Source organism: Amphiura filiformis, chromosome 6, assembly GCF_039555335.1.
Source record: "Amphiura filiformis chromosome 6, Afil_fr2py, whole genome shotgun sequence".
NCBI classification, from domain to species: Eukaryota; Metazoa; Echinodermata; class Ophiuroidea; order Amphilepidida; family Amphiuridae; genus Amphiura; species Amphiura filiformis.
Genome location: NC_092633.1, coordinates 17,054,605 through 17,078,025, shown reverse-complemented (window position 1 = coordinate 17,078,025; position 23,421 = coordinate 17,054,605). Strand labels below are relative to the sequence as shown.

Below are 23,421 nucleotides of genomic sequence, written 5' to 3'. Positions count from 1 at the left end.
CACTTTTCAATCCTCTTCCGTCTCTCTCCATCTCTACCACTTTGTCTCTCTGCCTCTCTCCATTTCCATTCTCTTTATTGTGTCTTCAGGCAATGGAGTATGAGCTACTACATTTATCAATTTGATTCAAAGATAAATCTGTAGCCAATTAGTGCCAGATCAATCATATTTGAATCTTAACAAGGAAATGTATTTGTGTGTTCTTATCACTGTGATCTTCTCCTAACAAATGAAAACTATTAGATATACGTATATTTACGTTTTAGATCATACAAGCAAAAGAAAGAGATAAGGAAGATAAAATCGAAATTGTAATCTCAATGTAAGAGACGATGATTACTTCTTTTGAATTAAAAACCTTCAGGGTAAATAAAAGTACCCCTACGGCTACGACTAACCTTTACTCAGCAGCAGTAATCAAGATGGAGCTTCTAAATTACATATCATGTTTTAAGAAAAAATATTATAAGGATGTCAAAGAGTATTTGCAGAATGCCTAATATAAGTCAAATATATTAAACTATTATTTATCTGACTAATAAGTCAAATATCTTGTACTTGACTAATGTACAAGCTTCGAATTCAATATGTTTAAGGCTATCACGATGAGTGCTTATATTTTCAAGATTTCGATTTACTTCATAAACCGAATGACTCACCTTGCTACAATGTACATCTTTAACAAAATCGGTAACTTTCAATATCTAACAATTGGAGGCAACTATACTGTAACACCAAGATTCATAATTGTGACCGTACACCACGAATCAGCGGTAAAGTCGGCCCGGTCAATTTTGTTTTATTTCGTGATTAGAAAATATAAATCATAAGCTTTAAAATGTTATATCGTTTGACTTCAAACGATATCCAGAAGCGGGATTATGGTTTGTTGAACTCTGCTCCTTCAACAAAATGTTTTTTCCCACATTGATGCTAATAAATATCAAACAGTCATAATTGGCGGTCATTTCAAATCTTCCCCCAAGTCAATGAGGTTCAGGAATATCCTCTCATTGTTGGTTATACATACCTAGACAAAATACAATGCTTTGTAACCCACCACTTGAACAAAATTTAGCCAAATCAAACAAAAACTAGAGCTATTAAAAGATTCTATAGAAATAGGTATAGAAGCTTATTATCCTCTTCAGCAATAGATTTATTTATTGGTTTAAACGGTGTTTGACTGGCGCCATCAAATGAGATACATGTCACACCAAATTGAGGTACTATGAATACAACTTTCACACACATTTTACACTGTAACTCAGAATACAATTTGCCGGCTTAACGGCTCATTCGTAGTGTACGGCCATAATTAACCACCAACCAATAACCCATAATGGGGGTCATATATATATCAATGCAAACCTTTGACATGAGGTCGCGAATGACTTTTAAGAAATAGAGTTGCATCAAAAAGATTGAGAATCATGAACTTATCACAATATTTTCACCAAATTAATGATAATAGAGCAATGGAATGAACACCATTAACATATTTATCAAAAGGATTGTAGATCATAAGACTGTTAGTTTGCCATCCAGGCTGATCACAAGTGATATTGTTAATTCACGCAACTTCGTTTCGCTGTTCACCAACACTACATTTGAAACATATCTGGGCATCACATTCATCAGACGTCTAGAAGACGACAAATCCCTCAAAGATAGGACAGAACTGGACACTGAGGATATCATCCTTACTAAAACGTATTCCAAACATTTGTGGACAAAATAACATATTGCCAGATATATTTGGTGCGACCATGGGAAGTCGCCAATCTTGTTAATGAATGGCTGATTAAGAACGAGGCCACTGACCATGAAAGCCCTGCTGCCAAGAGTTTGGTGGAGATATGTGAATGATGTGTTGGAAATCAGCATTCGAAAAGCATTAATCCAATACGAGCATTACGTTCACCCAAGAACGTCAATGAAAAATCACATTAAATCTTAGACACCTTAATTGCGCATTGAGGATGGATCTGTTGTTAATTTATCGTAAGAAAGCTCATACGGATATATCTTAACTTCCAACCCATCCACTCCATCGAAAGCCGGGAGTCATCAGAACTCTTTTCAACAAAAATAAAACACAGTGACAAAAGAAGTGGACAAAAAAGAGAAGAGTAAGATCAGGAATGTTTTCACAGACTTCTGATGAAACAACAGATGAAGACAAACCTCAACAACAAAAGAAATCAAGGACAGCAGACGGAACTCCATCAGGAGGCATGGTTGTGATTCTGTATGTGCAAAAAGAGGCAGAAAAGGTACACAAAGGGCTTTTCAAAAACATAGAATATCCGCACGTCAATACGTCTAACCAACACGCTCAAAAATAATCCAAAATACAAGAAAGACATCCTGGAAACTAGTGATGCAGTATACGGCATCCCCAATGCAAAGGCTGCGATCAGTCGTATATTGGTGAAACAGGAAGGCAATTCGACGTTCATTTCAAAGAACGGCCAGAACATGCATACTCACAGGAAAGTCATGTCATCAATTAGGAGAGGGCAAACATCGTTGACAAATAGTCAAATATAATGTCAAGAAAAATAAGAAAGGCGAGACAAATAGGCAAGAAGGGGCCAAAGCAATCAACCGCGATGATGGTACATTTTATCGTTACTCGTATCTGACCCACTACTGTAAACAACTTTGATCCCGAGGAGTGAGAGTACATCCGACCAGGGAAACCAAGTGGATTACATCACTTGTGATCAAGCCATCAGTCTGGATGGCGAAATTTGCGGATTTATCACACAAAATGATCAATATCCAATGAACAACAATGACATTTATAATAAACAGCTCGAAAATTTACTTTGAACCCAAAAGCATTGTAAAATGTTACTGACTTTCTCAAAAGAAAAACGAATTTTCTTGTCAATATACGGACTCGAAAAAATCTATGTGAGTCCGTAAAGAGCTCAAGTTAACAATTGACAATTGATAAGAATCAGTACTTACCCGATGTTATATTGTATACTGGTTGATCCAAATATGTAATAAGCTTCTTGGCTCTGCGCCGCAGTCAGATACAAGGATTCCCCACCGACAGACAGATAGACAGACCTCTCTTACTGTCTACTTAAGGTTGTGAAAGTGCGGCTGAGAGTTTTTCTGAGGGTGTAAGAGTATATTGTTCAAGTCAAGACGGCTCATCATTCTTATTACGCAAGCAAAGAGACAAATGTCGCGCCTTTTTGCTGTACTCGCTTGGTGGTGTTAATAAACACTCGACTGTGTACTCATTGATGGATAGTTCCAATTTAATGAGCATGCGTACTTTTATGCTTTATATTACCTAAACAGAAGAATTCTTAGATATTAATTTGATCACAAAATTAAAGCGAGTGGGATGATATTTTTTTCAGTTTTAGCCATTTATTTAAGGGATCAGATTTTGATGTTTGCACATTATTTTTTGTGGGACTTGAGAGCACAGCAGAGATACCAAATTGCATTTTGATATCAAATAATTTAGATTTTAAAAAAATCGCGATATAATACACATTTTATAGGAAATTATTAGAAAAAAGTTAAAGAGTGCTTACAAATTGATATGCAAATTAACCCTTTTTGGGCCCAAAACATGGTGTTTTCGTACAGGGCAATTATTACTTAAATATTTCTTCTATTATGATTTTAGGGGGGACGTCCCTCTTGCAAAAAATTAGGGAGGAGTGTTCCGCTCCCACACCCCAGGCTAATGCCGCATATGCTTTATATAGACGAATCCAACGAGCCAAGTCATGGTCAGAATTCAGTCGGCCATTACTGGGTCCCGTCTGCACCAAACTGCCCAATTGGGTGGATTAAATCCGCTTAAAAATCGATGTCTAAGTGTAACACGGGTGACGGAATGCAGTTTAATATCACCGCCAAGGCCACATCATTTCACGTTTTAGGTTGAATAGACCTAAGGGGGACCCAGCTATGGCTGCCATTAAGGTGCAGGAATGCGTGAAAATGGATTCGGCTATAGTATGAACAGAAAGGGGGTAGCCTCATCTTCTAGCAGAAGTACGCAAAATTTGTGTTTTATGACCTTTGACATTCAATTGTTGCCATCCGTCTCTCAATCTCGTGAGCGTCCTTGGTTCAGTGGCCATGAAAAGAGACTAAAAAGATAATCACTAGCTATTCATTGAAGACTGAGTTCCACAGTCTACGCTCAAATCGGACACACATGATGAATTCGACACATGGCGCTCTAGCTAAAATACAATAAGCAAAAATGTCAAAGTGTATTATGTAAACATTTAATTTAGTGAGCCCCCCCCCCTATAGAATATTTTGAAAACTTACTACTTTGCATTGGGTTGTTCAGTTTCGTTTCAAAATAGTTCTATTATCAATTCCAAAGCAACATAGCTATCAATTTCCACAATGCACATGCGGTTTTTCCATACAATAGAGAGTTTGCGAAATGCAGTTCAAAAGCAGAAACTTCAACGTCTAGAGGATTATAGAGGATTATGTATTCAAAACCACGCTGCCATTAAAGCCTCTGGAAGTAGAAGTTAACGCGAAAATCTACAGTGAGCCGTAAATTGTGGATGAAAAATTTAAGAACAATATAGTTTCAGAATTTTCTCATAGACTACATCTTACCTTTTATGTATTATTTAGTTAAAGGACCAATTATTAGAAAACTAATTTGGTTTGGGTAAAAAACATGCCATATGCTGTTGAAAATTACTGATTGAATTAGATTAAAATAATTTTTTGTTCCAAACGTCACGCTTGGTATATACTTTTGTGTGTGCTCATGACTTACACAAATTCAGCTTGTGTCATTTTTGTCATGACTTCCACTGCAAGGTGATTAAATTCCCGTTTAAATGGCCTGATTTTACTGGAGCGAACAGTGTAGCATACTTCTGGAAGAGTATAGCAAGTGCATAATATCTTTTTATAACATGTCAGAGGTTGCGCCTGGCAAGAGAGGGGTTAGGGAGGAGGAGATGACGGGCATTGGAAGTGGACAGGTGGTGGGTGCAGTAGCGGTAGCCAAGGAGGAGAAACAGCTCCCCATGGGACATCTACTTGCCCTCCTGTGTAAATTTGATGGCTTACCTACATCGCTGGCAATATAGTACCTTGTAAATATGACGTGTAATCTATGTTCATTCTAGCCAAGCATTCAGCATGTGAATGGTATGTTTGATGGTTTATGGAATGATGTGGGGCCGTAGTGGTCAGCGACAAAAGTGTGCCAAGGCTTCTGGATCAACGTCTTGGCGTTGTGCCTGTGCGTAGCGCACTATAAATCACTGCGCTTTTTTTGATAGGCATATCGACAGAAAGATGAACAGAGATTGAATCCAGCGTCACCAGGATATGACAGATGAAATAAAAGAATAAATAATAACCCACAACCTCTACATTAAAGTTTATACTGCAGAATAGGTTGAAAAAATGCACTTCAAGTCCCAAAATTATTTGGGACAAAGGGATAGGATTTTTTAAAATCATAAAACGTACCTTCCTTTGAATTGTATAGACAAATGCATGGTAGCCTCATCCCCTCCAATGCTTGCATACCAGTGGCAATGTTCTCAAATGGTTTCATTCATATGTGTCGCAAAGATTCCAATCTGTCATTGTTAATGGCTCTACATCAAATCCGTGCCCACTTTGGTACGAGGTTCCACAGGGCTCTGTATTGGGGCCAGTTTTGTTTACATTATATTCCCAATCCCTCTCAGATGTCATTAACCTTCACAATCGCTCTTTCCATAAGTATGCCGATGATACCGTTGTATTTCAAAGTGGTCCACCTGAGAAGTTTGAGGTAGGCCTATAGTTAAGATTGCAATTCTGGAATGTATCAGTGACATTTTATGTTGGATGGACAGCAATAAGCTAATGCTAAACACGGATAAGACCGAGGTTATGATTGTGGGCACCACTTTCTCGTGTTAAGCAGGTTGCTAGTAATTCCATCACAATTTTGAATTCTGATATCATAAATACAGGAGTCTGTTAAGTACCTTGGGGTGAGATTGGACCAAACGTTATCCATGTCCAGTCACATCAGTGAAGTTTGCCGTTCATCATTTTTGTCTTTAAGACGTATTGGGTGTATTCGGCTGATCTGTCTGATAGAGCTACATCATGTCTTGTCAATTCAATTATAACATCTCGTCTTGACTTCTGTAACTCGTCCTTGACTGGTATCACCACCGACCAACTTAACAGACTTCAAAGAATACAAAATTGCGCTGCCCGTTTAATCATGAAGAAAAGGAAGTATAAGCATATCACCCCCGTCATATATGAGCTTCACTGGCTGCCTTTAGAATTTCGGATTCAGTATAAGTTAGCTGTTCTTGCTTTTCGGCACTTTGAAGATACATTACCAACCTATCTGTCTGCTACGCTCTGCACGTACAAACCAGCTCGATCACTTCGATCTTCTACTGAAAGATTATTGAAATCTCCCCGTGTTAATCTTAAATCGGCTGGTGAGCGCTCCTTTCATTTCGCTGCTCCGGCTGTTTGGAATTCGCTTCCAAACAGCCTCCATAACATACATTCGCTTACTCATTCAAAAAGCAGCTTTTAAGCTGCTTTTAAAAAACGCATCTTTTTCTTCGTGCTTTTCCGGATTCACATATGTAACTTGTTTGTCTTTATCGTTTGTGCGCCTTGAGTTCTTTTGAAGATTGTGCGCCTACTAAGAACCCTCCATTATTATTTTTATTATTATCTCAACAGTGCACCATGACCCATTGTTATACATGTTTTGATGCTAATTCCCAAAATTCATACCATACCAGCAATATTGTAACATTTGCTGAGGAGGACGCCCTCAATATTTTTCAAAATTCTGCTTTTTACACGATTGTAATGTATTTAATTAAATTAATATACTCTGCAGAAATCAAGACTTGAGGTGCTGTAGCTTTGTCAAAATCCGAGATTTTGAATAAAGCGCAGGAACCGTCGTTTTATTATTACGATGGAAATATTAGACGAACGCGTAGTCCATGTTCACAACACAATGCGTAGATGGCGTGCGGGACGGTCATACGCACATCAAAGGATTGTGCCGTAGCACGACCGATGGAATGACACGGATTGGCAACATTCGCGCTGGTAGTAAATTCCAATTTTCTTTGTTTTACTTCAGTTGTTCTGTTTAAATTAAAAGGGGATATATCTGACAGTAAAAGCATTTTGTGGAAAAGAAATACTACTTTTTATGAAAATGTTCCAAAATGGCTTCATGTTACCCCATTTAGATTATGCATCACTTGATTCGATGTATTTTCACTGTTATTTTTTACTTTATATGGAAAACATAATCAGATGTGAATTTGTATTGAAAGATATATTATTATTGCTTCATAATGTTGACGACGCTGAGGATATGTAGTGCGTATCTTCCATTTACGACGATCTGTTATTTTTCTCTCACTAGCAGACAAAAATCCGTGAACAATCTGTAATCCAACACAGATTTTTCACGGACTTTTCAACCAGTCACAGATTTTGTCACGGAAAAATGTCTCCTAGTATCTTCATATAAATCAAAAATTCAAATATCTAATCCATTTTACAATCAATTGGTACAAATTTTTAACAAATGTAATTGAACTTTCAGATGCCCTATCAATTTACCGAAACCTAGTTTTAAAGGTAATTTCATTCTTGTCATTCGGTCTATCAGAAGGAATATTTGATATGCAATAATTCATAATCAAAGTAAAATGCTTAATGATAATAGTAATATTTCAAATACGCGAACAATCTTGTGAATTACTAGCTTTGAGTTTCTTATTATGTTTTATTCATGACTGTGTAGTATAATGGGAAACTGCATGTAATTGAGAAGTGATTTTAAAAGCTGTAACAGTCAAACATAAAAAGGTTAAAGTAGATTCTGAAATCTTTAATTATTTTTTGTGGTTATATCAACATAGAGTTCAAAATGGGACAAGTATAGTTAGGGGAAAAAGTTCACTTTGGTGACCACTCTCTGGCTAGTAAGGTTTGACGATTGATTCGACTTCTATGGACCATTTAGAAAAAAAAAATAGCCACCATGTCCCTCGCGAAAATCCCGGCATTTTTCGCTAGAGGCCAAAATCCAAAATCCGGATATGTCGAGTACAAGGATTCCGATTCTGACATTAGTTTGACATTACGGCATCATTTTCACCCAGAAATCCAAGATGGTGGCCGGCACCATCTTGAAAAATTTAGTTTTGAACAAGAAGACCTTAAATCGTGTACAAAGACACTTTTTTGGATAAGTCGACCACAAGGATTTCAAATTTGACATTACTTTGATATTACGAACTCATATTTACCCAGAAATCCAAGATAGTGGCCGCCGGCGCCATCTTGAAAAAAATAAGTTTTGAACCAAATTACCTAAAATCGTGTACAAAGACACTTTTTCCGGTAAGTCGACCCCAAGAAATCCTAATCTGACATTAATTTGACGTTACGAAATAATTTTGCCCAGAAATCCAAGATGGCCCCCATTTGGTAGAGCGTAGGCTAAATGTGAGTGGACACTACGAATAAGCCGTAAACTCGGCAAATTGTATTCTGAGTTAAGTGTAAAATATGTGTGAAGGTCGTATTCATAGGTGTCTCAGAGTTCAGCACCTCATAACCCCGCTTCTGGATATCGTTTGAAGTCAAAGCTTTAAAGCTTATGATATATATTTTGTAAGTTATACGAAATAAAACAAAATTGACCGGGGCCGACTTTACGGCTGATTCGCCGTGTCCAGTCACAAATGTGATTTTTGAATGGGAGCAGAAGCATAAGTGTGTCATTTCCTCCTTATCTGGGGTTCATGTCCATTATATGGGGATTAAACTGTCTTATCGTGGGTTTACATCCCTTACCTAGGGATAAGGCGCCTTACCTGTGGTTTAGACGGCCTTATCCTGGGTTTACGTTCTTACCTGTGGCTAAGATGCCTTAACCTTAGCATATCGCAGTCTAAACCCAGATAAGGCATCTAAACCCCAGATAATGCGCCGTAACCCCAGATAAGGGACGTAGACAGCCGATAAAGCAGTCTAAACCCCAAATAAGGCGCTTTAACCCTAAATGAGGAACATAAACCTAAGATAAGGCATCTAAACCCCACATAAGGTGCCCAAACTCTAGATACGGGTCGTTAACCCCAGATAAGGGTCGTAAACCTCAGCTAAGACATCTAAACCCAAGATAAGGCGCCTTAACCCCAGATAAGAGACGTAAACTCAGATATGACAGTTTAAACCCCCGATAAGGCGCCATAACCCCAGATAAGGGACGTACACCTCAGATAAACCAGTCCCAACCCCAAATAAGGCGCCTTAATCATAAATAAGGAACATAAACCTAATATAAGAGAAGTAAAAACCAGACGGCGCCTTATCTGGGGTTTAGACTGCCATATCTGAGTTTACGTCTCTTATCTGGGGTTAAGGCACCTTATCTTGGGTTTAGATGCCTTATCTGAGGTTTACGACCCTTATCTGGGGTTAACAACCCTTATCTAGAGTTAAGGCACCTTATGTGGGGTTTAGATGCCTTTTCTGGGGTTTATGTTCCTTATTTAGGGTTAAGGCGCCTTATTTGGGGTTTAGACTGCTTTATCTGGGGTCTACGTCGCTTATCTGGGGTTACGGCGCATTATCTGGGGTTTATATGCCTTATCTGGGTTTAGACTGCGATATGCTAAGGTTAAGGCATCTTAGCCACAGGTAAGGAACGTAAACCCAGGATAAGGCTGTCTAAACCACAGATAAGGCGCCTTATCCCTAGATAAGGGATGTAAACCCAAGATAAGGCAGTTGAAACCCCATATAAGAGACATGAACCCCAGATAAGGCGGAAATGACACACTTATGCTTCTGCTCTCATTCAAAAATCACATTTACGCTCTACCAAATGGGGCCATCTTGGATTTCTGGGCAAAATTATTTTGTAACGTCAAATTAATGTCAGATTCGGATTTCTTGGGGTAGACTTACCGGAAAAAGTGTCTTTGTACACGATTTTAGGTAATCTGGTTCAAAACTTTTTAAGGTCCTCTTGTTCAAAACTAAATTTTTCAAGATGGTGCCGGCCACCATCTTGGATTTCTGGGGGAAAATGATGCCGTAATGTCAAACTAATGTCAGAATCGCAATCCTTGTAGTCGACATATCCGAAAAAGTGTCTTTGTGCATGATTATAGGTGCTCTGGTTCAAAACTTAAATTTTCAAAATGGTGGCGGCGGCCATTTTGGATTTTGGCCTCTAGCAAAAAATGCCGGGATTTTCGCGAGGGACATGGTGGCTATTTTTCTCTAAATGGTCCATAGAAGTCGAATCAATCGTCAAACCTTACTAGCCAGAGAGTGGTCACCAAAGTGAACTTTTTCCCCTAACTAAGTAAGGATTTTAATCACGCTTATGAGAGCATATCCCTTTATAGACCGAATCTGCTCTACTTTTGATTGTTATAATTGATGGAAGAATTTTATCCGCCCAATATGCATGGTCCATTATAACTATTCAGGTTTCTCTGTTCTTTACACTTTTTCAACGGCTTTATTCTGCTCAATTCAACCAGCCTTGATTAACCGTACTTGATTATTCATGGATAGTATTTCAAGCTATTTTTGGCCAAAGTAGATATTTTTATACAAAATAATAGCAAATAGAAAGCACCTTAGTAGTAAACAAGTAGGGGACGCTCCCACCCTCCCAGCATATCCATACACGCTCGTATACACATAGCATGCCTCTGGGTGGCTATTTTGTTTTATTACGGAACACAAAACAATGAAATGCAATATGTGAATAGCTAGAAATCCTACAAATTGTATAATATTTTTATTTTGCGATTCTTATAGTAGCTATGTAAATAAACGTAACATCCATTTGAATACAACATTGGACGGAGGCTTATTCCATCTTTTAAAGCTTTACTAAATAAACATTGTTAGGGGATAATATTAAGTATCTTGTTTTCAGGTGAAACAATAATGTTTGCTTATTTTAAACAACCGTTTCAATTCAATTTCAATTTTTCAAGATATTTAACAAAAGGAACATTGGCTAACACTTTTGGTTTTATTCACTAGTTTTATTATGGAGGTTTTCCACAACTCGAATATTTATTTCACATTGAAGATTTGTTACATTGAACATGTTGAATGATATACTATGAATAAATCAGAGACATCTCCAACCACATCGTATTGCCCTAAGCTTGAGACGTGTTTGCCAAAGTATAACTTTCACTGACAAAGAAAACGCGCCATTTTATACCAGGAACCTGTGAATTGGTGACAAGCATCACTCAATAGTCCTTCTGTATGCCGGCAACTCTTAAGATACTATCCTTCTCTTCCGCTTTTAATGTTCGCAATCCGGAGTTTTGAGAATTCTTCCGGCACATGGAAATAGGCCAAGTAGGAGCAGACTTTTACTCTATTTCTTTTCGTGGGTTTCTTTACGGTTGTTTATTGAATGTGACATCTAGGGAATTGTTGATATAATTTCCATTCTCTGTGTTCCCGTTAAACAAATTCAAGTCATGGGATGTCACAATATTGTTGAAAAATCACGACATGGAACAATCTTTTAGAATATCGACTTATTACGTTGAAATAATAACCTTTTTAATGTGGCAGATAGGCATTATAGCCAAAGCCATATGATACATGAACAATAAATAATAATTTAATTTCAATCAGCACACAAATACAATTCATTTATTGAGTTTTTATACACGTCTATGGAATCACCCCGTAAACGAAATACTTATACTCATGCTTAATCATCACAAGAAAGAGGAAAATGACAAAAAGGAGAAAATCAAGAAAGGGAAGATGAAAATGGGGAAGAAAATGAAAAAAGAAAGTGAGGAGGTGGAAAGAATAAGGATTTTAAAGTATCTATTTTTGAGGAAATTGTGATAGCCCTGTCCACCTAGAGCACTGATAACCAATTGAACAAAATATATAAGAATATATTAAGCGATGTAGGAAGAAGCATCCAATAACACATACCAGTCAAGTACATTGGCGTATGTACCATGATTACTAGGTAAATCAACTCCTCAACCTATAATATAGTTACTATAAAAACAGCTTTCTTTAGTACATAGAAAAACCAACTTAGACTCCTTTCGAGCCCATTATTTCCATCTTTCCATACCACTTAGTGTCAGGCCAACCATTCCACCGTGAATTTTCAGTTGGTACATATAATAAAACAGAACATTGGTGCCATTCAGCTTACAGATGAATGAGTATTCTACGCTTTCTTAAACTACATTGCCTTAATTTTTTGTAAAAAGGGTTTTTTAAGATGTTTAATTCTAAACAATGGGTATTTAAAACAAGACAATGAGTATTTGAATAGGTTAAATTCTAAAGGTCATTGTTATCTACATAATCTGAAATTGTCATCAAAATGTCAAGAGTTGTTGAAATGAAAACGTTTCGTTTCACAGACGCTATTTCCATTGATATGATATAGACTATACCTGAATTTAATTTTTACAACTTCTAAGAAAGAGGCTTTGTATTGAATTATATTTATATAAGTGATAATCATGAAATACCTCTTAATTGCTATGTTCATGATATCACGTAGCCTAGCGACGACTTGAGTACGGTGTCCTTGAAATCTTTGGAGACATTTATCATTTCATCATGCAACTATTAAAAAATGAATGAATTATTTAATATAAATAAGCCGTTTTCCTGAAGGCTTTTAATATCGGATGACTTAGATTCAATATTCTGGAAACTGTTATCACACTCGTCTAGATTATCGAAGTCTCAGCCATCCGATATCAACTTCTCAAGGGATACATAACATTCTGATCATATTTAACGCTCTAGGCTACTTTTTATTCTATTTGGCCAATTTCAAGTAAAATAAAGTTTGAGCAACGGACAGGTAGCAACATTTTGACAAAAATGTTTGTGTCTTTATATTTTGTAGTTTCTAGTGACACTTACAAAGTATTTGATTTATTACTATGGATGGCCAAACGTTAACCATTTGACACTCTAGTTCATGAAATGGATATTTAGGCTCCAAGGGTTTCAAGGGAGAAAAAATGCTTTTAAAGAATTTGAGAAAACCTACAGTACCCTCAGTGTTGCTTTTCAGATCTATTTTGTTTGGTTATGTAATGTGTGTGTGGATATAAATAGAGGTAGCAGAGTATATATAATGCATGCGTAGGTGTATGACACAGTCACACCAATATACAGCCATCCTTATGTTCTTGCAAGTTTCAGTAATTTTTTTACTTCTACACTCTAAATAAAAAATAGTAACAATTACTCAATGTTGAGTAAAAGTGAGAAAAGAGCAACAAAATAAGTCAAATGGAACTCGATAATGATAAAATGTTTTACTCAATATGAGTTCAATTTAATTAATATTGAGTTAAATTCACTCATTATGTTGCTCTGTTCCCTTTTTACTCAACAGTTTAGTATTAAGTGTACTCCTCTCCCTTCTAATAGAATTCCTATATGCAGTGCTCTAAAATGCTCAAATATAGCGAGCAAAATGACTTTGAGCTAAACTTGGGACCAAAAATGAAATTCCAATTTTGGCCATTTCGTTCTATATTTACATAGGCCTCGTTATAATTCCCCCATGTTGCCAGGGGCCAATAGCATAATGCCGATATGAAATGTATAGCATATAATTGTTGTCATCCTATTAATGTGAAAATCTTTAGGTGCATTAATCCTAATGTGCGATAGTCCTTGTAGTCAAGTTAGCTTATTCGATGGTTCGAGAGGTTGCGGGTTCGAACCCTGCGGTGGTTAGTACGCTCTCGTGCAAAAATTGAGTTAGCTTGACCATGGCTTGACATTCCCTGAACAAGGAACTTACTGCCAATTGTGTCATTGTAACACGTACAAAACTCGGAGAGTTGATCCTGGCTGCGAATGTCTAGTGGAATGTGTGTGTTTAATGTATTGTGGAATACCTATGGTGTGTGCTTCTTAGCTGCAAGTTCCTGTGTTCTTGTTTAATGGTTTATGGAATGATGCGGGCCGTAGTGGTCAGTGACAACCTGTAACATACTGCAGTTACTGTCCATTTTCCTATACACAATACACAGTGCTCTCACCATTAACGTGTGACCTCTACAAACAGTGTATGTTAGAGGTATAGGGCATTGCCTAGTTAACGTCACTGTGTAGCACACTATAAATCACTACGCTTTTTTTTTCTTTTTTTAAGGTTCGCTGGTCTGAAAAGTTTGTTAGTACCCTAACCTACCCCTAAACCTTATCATAACCTCTAGCCTCACTTTCGGACTAGTAAACCCTTTTTATGTTTATGACTTTTTTCCCCACTTTTTAGTGCCTCATAACTACATAACGTGTACAATAATATTAATGTGATATTTTAGGGCCAGACAGAAAAGCTAATGGTTTTTGAGTACATTTGGAGCATACTTATTTGCATAATAGTTGGGTTCAGCGAAGTAAGAAAAGGAGGAAAATAGTTATACGTGCTACAGAGCTGAAAATAGCAGTACCAGAAAATCTCGAGAAATATCAGCTATACTCCAAGCCTTGATCGACCAGGCAATTGACACAATTTCATCAACACCATCAGTAATCTATAGCTGGAAGGGCACAGCCACTATCCAGTTTCATAAAGCGATGGAAAAAGATACGTATTGGAAGAGGAGTAAGACAGTGGAACACCATGTCCCTAAACTTTAAAATTCCTGTTTGGAAGCAATTATTATCCGTAAGCTAATCTCTGAAAATAATGGGATTAACATCAATGGGGAGAAACTGAATTACCTGCGAGTTTCTGACGACATCATCTACGTCCATCAAAGAGCACACTTGGGGAAATGAAGTAGACGATGCAAAGCAATATGCCATTATTTCTCAAATGTTTTGAACTGTCTGGTGCAGAGACCTGGTCCATGACACAGATGGAGCAACAACTGAGAGTAGCAAAACACATTAGAAAATGCATGTTGGGGATTATCAAGCAAGGCCATCTTTACGATTGGATTCATTAAGGTGTCATAGACTTTCAACTCGAACTGACAGACGTTTGCCTCAACAATAAAGCAGCCAAATTCGCAATAAATAGGCATATTGAACAGTCCTTTTATTAAAGAAAATCCCCGCTGACCCGTCCTCATTTTAGCCTAGACGTGTAATACTTGGTCTGCACACCGTACGACGAGGAGACGGACTTCCCATTTGACGTCGGTAATAATTCCTGGAGCGCGTTTGTAAAACCAATACTTCCTGTACAAAAATCTGATTTATTATGTTCACAAAAATTACCATCTTCAAATGCTCAGATTCTTCATTTCAAAATATGATATGTAACACTCACTAAACATCTGATAATGACGTACAAATGTCTTAAGTGGTCGTTGTGTAAGAACATTGGGTAAGTTTTTATTTTTATTTTATTTTACAAATTCGGCTAAAAATACATCAAAAACCAAAGTAAAATTACGCAATACATACAAAAGGAAACAAAAGTAAAAATAGACCCAATGGGCTAGCCAGGAAGAGTCAGAAGCATCAAGACACTGTCACCAAAAGGTGTGACTCCTCCAACCCATTGGGGCAATTACATAAAAAGATATACTATTGCACTGTTTAAACACATTGTGTGTACATCCACATTACAAGGATGCACCCGCCAGCCACCACATGTGTCTCCCCCACCCACCAGCCAGGAACAAAAACCAGACCCATGCCACGTGGAGGCCACTCCAAATCATCCCAAAGCCACATTGCCTACATGAAGGAATACAGAAAACATTCCCAAACCAGGCAACCCGGTGACGACTCCAAGCGACCGGGACCCGGGACGAGTCCGGCATCCACCCAAGGCCAACAAATGAAAAGAGACACATGCAGCAGCCGACAAGCCCACCCTCCCGATATGGATGTACACATCATTACATTATTACAAGATGGAAATCTGCTCAGTGACCCCTACCTATCAGACACATGGATTTTACGCCCCCTCCTCCTCCCGGCCCACCTGAACCCAACCAACCCACCCAGCAACACCCCACTCCCACCCACCAGACCAACACAGGCCATAAAGACGGATAAAGTAGGTCACTGAGCAGAACACCGAGACAACAAAATTTAAGAGTCCTGCTCTTCAGTACTATTATTTACTAAATAAGTTTTCAAATGTTTTTTAAAAGACTTTGTGCCCATGTACAAGATAAAATGATCCTTTACAGAATTTGGCAAACCAGCCCACAGGCGAGGGAAATTTACAGCAATGGTAAATTTGAAACTGTCAGTTTTGGGTGTGATATTATGATTAAAAACTAAGTTTTCTGAGTGACGTGTGTTTACAGACCAATTGCTGAAACCAAAAGTGTTACAATTTAATATACAAGTACAGGCAAAACATATAGACAAATATTTCCTTCTGTTGTTAAGATCCATGATGTTGAGTTGTTTGAGACGCTCCCCATATGATTGATCCCCCGCCGTTGACCCAATATGAACCTGGTGGCACGACGTTGAATAGTTTCAGGGTGCTAATGTGATTTTTGCGATAAACAAACCAAACTGGGGAACAGAAATCAATAATAGGTAAAACAAGTGAACGATACAGTGTAAGGAGAATATTTTGTTTTTGATTTCCAACCACAGTTCTAAGAAAACCTAACAATCTATTGCACTTTTTGGTTACATAAGATACATGTACATTCCATGTGAGGTCAGAAGAAATCTGAACCCCAAGAAGACGAAGACTGTTCGCTTCAGAAAGCTTAGTATTGGACACAAGATAAATTGGAGAAGGCTTATTTTTACGACGGGTAATACACATAACCTGACACTTTTGGGGATTTAGTTGGAGAGCATTATTCTCTGACCACCAGTGAAGCGTAGTAAGATCATTCTGAAGAATTTCAATATCAGAATCATTGGTAATTGTGCGAAATAAAAAGGTATCATCAGCGTATTGAAAAATCTTGGAGCAGAGGTGAAGATGGAGGTCATTGACATAAATATTAAAAAGCAGTGGCCCCAACACCGACCCTTGGGGCACACCTGAGAGGACAGAAACAAAATTGGACATTTGACCACGGAAAACAACCCTCTGCTTGCGGTTGGTAATGAAGGAAGAGATCCAGCTGAGGAGTGGACCCCTAAAACCATAAGTGCGATGCAGCTTTGCCAAAAGAACTGCATGCGAGATAGAGTCGAAAGCGCGACTGTAATCAACTGAAACTAAGTCAATACGCGGTGTCGGGGATGTACGACGATCCAAAATTTTGTTCCACTCACAAACAGCTTCATTTAAAGCAGTGGTACATGATTTCCCAGGAGAAAATCCATGCTGGTCAGTGTAAAGAAGACCGTTATAACATAACATAACATAACATAACATAATAGGCATTTATTGAGCGCCCCACAAAGAACGGAGCGCTTTACAAAAGAATATATACAGCTACATGAAACTAATACAAACAATACAAAGCATAATATATGTCAAGACAATTGGATAAGAGCATGATAAAAACTACTTGAATAGGTATGTTTTCAGATTTGCTTTGAAAAGCTGGAGTGTACCAGCTTCCCTGATGTCACGAGGTAGAGTGTTCCATATCCGGGGTGCACATGATTCAAATGAATGATCACCGGTACGTGTCTTGGTTTTTGGCTGAGATAGAAGTGTTTTGTCCTTTGACGAACGTGTGGCATAAGCAGATGTTTTAACCGAGATCAGTTCTTGAAGATATGATGGAGATTGTGAATGGAGGCATTTGAACACGTAGACCAGTAGTTTAAACTTGATACGTTCGCGAACTGGTAGCCAATGAAGGAGACGTAGTAAAGGAGCACTGGGATGGTCTCGGCCAACAAGCATAATTAATCTGGCGGCCCTGTTCTGAAGGCGTTGCAAACGCGTTAAGTCACCTTCATTGGCACCATAGAGCAAAGCATTACCATAGTCAATCCGGGAGAAAATGAGCGACTGAACAGCAAGTTTACAAGCATCTTGTGTTAAGTAACGGCGGATGCGTGACAAATTCCGGAGATGATAGCTAACACATTTAATGATGGAAGAAATTTGGACTTTCATACTCAACGGAGGGTCGAATACGATGCCAAGGTTCCGCAAAGACTTAGTAGGTGTTATTGTTACATTACCAAGAGTCAGAGTGATGTTATTGAGTCGGGCAGCAAACCCTGAAGAAACAGCAACAAAGAACTCGGTTTTAGCCTCGTTTAGCTGCAATTTGTTTAAAGTCATCCACTGCTTGATTTCAGACACGCAGGATTGTAGTTTCTTCAAGGCAAGTTGACACGCTCCGTCTACTCTCGGATCAAAGCTTATGTAAATCTGTGTGTCGTCGGCGTAAATGTGAAAGCAGACACCGTTTGCACGAAGAAGTTCTCCAATCGGGTGAGTGTAGGCATTGTATCCCAACGGTCCCAATATGGATCCCTGTGGCACTCCAAATTCCATGATATGATTGTCAGAAAATGTACCAGATAGGCAAACTCTGCTTGAGCGATTCCTGAGATATGTATCAAACCAGTTCAAGGCGTTACCTTTGATATGAAAGGTCTCACGAAGTCTATTGATAAAAATGACATGATCAAGCGTGTCAAACGCCGCCGAAAGGTCGAGCATTACAAGAAGAACAGCATGTTGTTTGTCAATAGCAGACGTTATGTCGCTTTTTACCCGGAGGAGAGCGGTTTCAGTTGAATGAGCTGGTTTATAAGCGGATTGAAACTTTTCAGAAAGATTGTTTCTGTTGATATGTTCATTTAAGCGAGTTGCCGCTGCCATTTCCATGATTTTTGCCACAGCTTTTATGTTCGACACTGGCCGATAGTTCTGTAATGTATTTGCGTCCAATGTTGGTTTCTTTATTATTGGAGAAATAATCGCCTGTTTAAGGGAAGTCGGAAACACTCCAGCCGTAAAAGACACATTAATCATATTAGTCAGAACCGGAATGAAGAGAGTTGAGTTCTCCTTAAGAAGCCAAGTTGGTACTTGATCTATACAAAAGATGATTACGGATGTGGTCAGAAACAATACTCTCCAACATTTTGACAATAATTGATGTAAGTGCAATTGGACGATAATTTTTGAAATCACTCCGATCACCTTTTTTATACACAGAAACAATATTAGCGGTCTTCCAACATGAAGGAAGATTACCAGTTGAAATGGATATGTTACAAATGCGAGTGAGAACAGGGCAGATGAGGTTTGCACACAATTTGAGCATACGACATGAGATTTCATCAGGACCAACTGCCTTGTCAGGGGAGAGACTCCTGAGTTTTTTGAAAACCATGTCATCAGATATTTTAATATAAAAAAATAAAAAAATGTAGACATTTATATAGCGCTTTATGCCGTAAACAGCTTCTAAGCGCTTTACATTTATTCCGCCGTCATTAGAATATGTCGGAACCACGTTTGCAGCCTACAAGTGGCGCAGGGTCCATCAGTACAACGACTGTGACTACCCCTAACAGCTTCCCATTGCACCTGGGTGGGGGGAGCCAAGCGAGGCAAAGCGCCTTGCCCAAGGGCACAACACGGTGGTGGGACGGGGAATCGAACCCACGCACGTCGAGCAAGCTCTCAGATTATGAGTCCAAGGCCGTAACCACTGAGCCACCGTGCCCTCTAATATGACTTATGGTGGGGACATCAAGAACAGGAGAAGTTACCTCCCTGACATGACTGGAATTGGTAAAATAACTGGCAAATAAGTGATTGAAACCATTTGCAATTTCAGACGGGTTGGATGATTGAATACCATCAATGACAAAAGAACAAGAATCTGGCTCAGCACGTTTAGAGCGAACAAATGACCAGAAACTTTTTAAGTTATCATTTTTGGCAAACTTGACTTCCCAGTGAGAATTGTAAGCCTGTTTCTTAGCATAGGTAAATTCATTATTCAACTTACGATAAGTTTCCCAATCAGCTTGTCTGTCACTACGTTTAGCTTTATGATAAGCTTTCTGTTTTTTAGTACTCATACGCTTCAGATCATGAGAAAACCATGGTTTAAATTTACGTTTTTAGTAACCTTAGGTATACATTTATCTATATAAGAGAAAAAGTCTCTGTGAAGGAGTCCAAGACCCGATCAATGGGCCAGTCATCTTTGAAAACATTGTACCAGTCAGTATTTGAAACCAGATAATTTAATTGCTCTACATCAGCGCGATCGTATTGATAAAATGTTCTGCGAAGGCTGGGTAAACCCCGCGGTTTCCCTCTAATTTTAAGAGTTACCATATGATGGTCCGAAGTAGCAAGTTTCTCAGTTACTTGAACATCAAACACTTGATCAGATCTTGAAGCGAACACAAGGTCGAGCATCGAGGGAGGACCATTTTCTGGCGTGCGTGTGTAATCGTTGACCAGCTGATGAAGACCAAAAATGTCAGAGATGGCAGTGAGCTTCTCATAGAAATTGCTATTGGGAATGCGATTAGGTCCAAAATTTACATTGAAATCACCAAGAAGCAAGGTACCGGCAAAACGTTCAGGATAAAGGTTTGCAATAGTTTCTTCAAGACAATCGAGAGCTTCCATATCCCTGGGTTGCGGGCGATAAAAAGCCCCACACAGCCATCGTTTATTTGCTATGCAGATTGAAGCCCAAACAGATTGTGATGAAGTGTTCGGGTAACTGTGCCGAGATGTTAATTCAACGGGATCCAAATTAGGAGAGAGGGCTAGCAGAACCCCACCGCCATTAGTGTTTCTGTCATTTCTAAAAATAATATAGTCATTAAGTACAGATGAGCTGGGTATATGAGAGTCTAACCATGTTTCGGCTATACCAACAATTTGAAATCCACGGGTATAAACATAAGTCTGCAAATCCAACAGTTTGTTTTAACACTGCGGGTATTCAAAAAATACCAGAAATACTCTGGGAACAGTGAGGCACCCTTTCCTCATTTGAAGTACCGTATTTGATGAAAAGCTGGAGTTTATATTTGACTGAGGTCCAGGGTTTTGATGAATGTCCCCTGACAAAAGTAGTAATTGGAAACTAGCGGTGTGATTTGCGTAATATGCGATGTGCCTGCTGCAGTATTTGCTATTTGAATATGAAGAGCTGAGATATTGATCTATCCTGTGGTGAAGGTATACGGCATTGATGGAATTAAGTTTGTTACAATGAATGGTAGAGAATCTTGATGCTAATATAATGATAATAATAACCGAGGTACGTGATGATGTAAACAGCTGCTCTTTGTTGAGCACCATGGTGGTTAAGTTTGTCATTTTGCCTAACTTCAAGTATTTCTTACACAGTTCAAGAGTTCCATAACCTACAGCCACAAGAATAGTCCACAAACCTATTGATATTGAGTGAAATATGCCCGGCGAAATATGCAGTGATACTAGAAATGTTTCCTACACGAGCTTTTTTTTTTTCATCATAATCAAAAAGTATGTTTGCATATTAAAGTATATATTCTTACATATTTGAGCGATGTAAAGGCATTAGTTGATACAGCTAATACCAAGTATTAAAGAATAAGATAAGCATTTTTAAGTTCAACCCATATGGTAAATCCTATTTTCGGCCAATTAACCTAGAATTACGCAACTATTTGCCCTATTTCCCTAGACTGTACATTAATTCATTATTGAACTCGTTCAGGCCGTTGGAAAAGCCTCTAATGGCCGTAAATGATAAATTATGTAATAATGTAAATATGTAATAATAATGCAACATCAATGCTAATGCATGTTGTTTACGAAAAAATAATTGTGTTTTAACGTTTGAATTGTCGTCCTTTTGTTCTCATGTCATTGCATGTGGAGCAATAAAATTAATGTACAGTTCATAGAAATAATAAAGACTTGAAAAATACATAAGCGAAACGATTAATTCAGATGCTTTGAGTTTTTAGCAACACGTTATGCACCAACTTTTACAGTCTTGTTATTGAGGAGTCGAATCACGCGTCCTCTCATGGTAATGATGGTATGCACATACATTTTAACATTGTACTTTCAATGTCACAGAAAACTTGTCAAAGGCCGTACATGATATTGCAAATGCATCGATTGATTACAAATTAAGTGAAATACTTACTAGTATATCCAAGAGCTACTATTAGTTTATTCCGATGTTTATCCATTTGCTTCCTCCTCTATTAATCTCTTCCCCTCTCCATCATCTCAATATATTCCACCCCCCCCCCTCCTTCCCTCCCTCCCTTCCTTCCTTCCTTCCTCCCTCCATTTCTTCCTTACACCCTTCCTCCTTCTCCCTATCTCCCTCTCTTCCTCAGTCTCCGTCACTCGTTGGCACGCCTTCTTACAGTCTCTCCAACACTTGTTTATAATATGATTACAGTTTGTATTTGGGTTAATAACAGTTGTTGAATAGCTATTTACTAGATTGTACAGTTTATTTACCATGTTCATCTATAATCTAATGATGAAATCATGTTATGAGGGTTTGATTTATTTTACGATAGCAAAGTACGGTAACTCGGCACGAAGAGATGAAAGAGATGGTTTATTACTGGAAAGAACATACCGTATTCACTCTGGTTTGTTCCAGTGCAATGAACATAACGGGAAAATATCTTCTTTATTTATCATACTTTTCAATAGGTGCTTAAACACTTATCACAGAGGAAGGCAGTAGTAATTTGCCTGAGTGATCTTATGGAATTATTGAAGGGAAAAGTACACTGAACACATGTCTTTTCGGTGAGTGCACTGGAATTAATATATAAAAGGAAATGGTTACGCTATAATGATAATATAACATATTTTACAAGAATCGCACAATCACAAACCCGACTAGCGGAGAGGGCTTTTATACGAACTTCTACTATTATCTTAACAATCGTAATTTCCAAAATGTGCAAAACATCGCTTCTCTTATTATGTTTATCCAAAGTATACTAATTTACATGTATATTCAGTGTAGTGTATGAATTAAATGATAAAATGCAAGTTTGACATCGGATTACGTATGAGCTACGGTATGTCATGTCGGCCCTTTAAGCTACCGAAAATATTAAACTGTTCTCCACCAAAATTGATTATTACAATCAGTATTACATTACACAACGTATGTTATGCTACACTTGATATTAAACATTATGACGACATTATTTATAATCAAATGTATGCATTATGAATCGATGTCCTAATTGCAATGCCTGGAGTGTATTTTGATCTATTTTTGACCCAAATGGGACATAAAATGTTGACTGACATTTTTTTATAAATTACATTTTATATGTTAAACCTAATTGACACGTGCATAATTATTTACAGTAACAGTGTGACATAAATGTTGATAGGCCCCACCCTATTATTCGGCAAAACTCAAAGGATCTCGTATTACTATAAAATGTCATATAACTGGGCTCAAAAAGAAA

General features: G+C 38.0%; 1 protein-coding gene across 1 annotated transcript in view; it reads left to right on the top strand.

Annotated features, from left to right (window-relative positions):
- The first annotated feature begins 2,144 nt into the window (after positions 1–2,144).
- Positions 2,145–23,421, top strand: part of LOC140154380 (uncharacterized) — a 29,929-nt gene continuing 8,652 nt past the window's right edge. The window contains exon 1 of the mRNA XM_072176947.1: positions 2,145–2,276. Within this exon, the coding sequence (XP_072033048.1) occupies positions 2,145–2,276 (132 nt within the window). The remainder of the gene's footprint in view (positions 2,277–23,421) is intronic.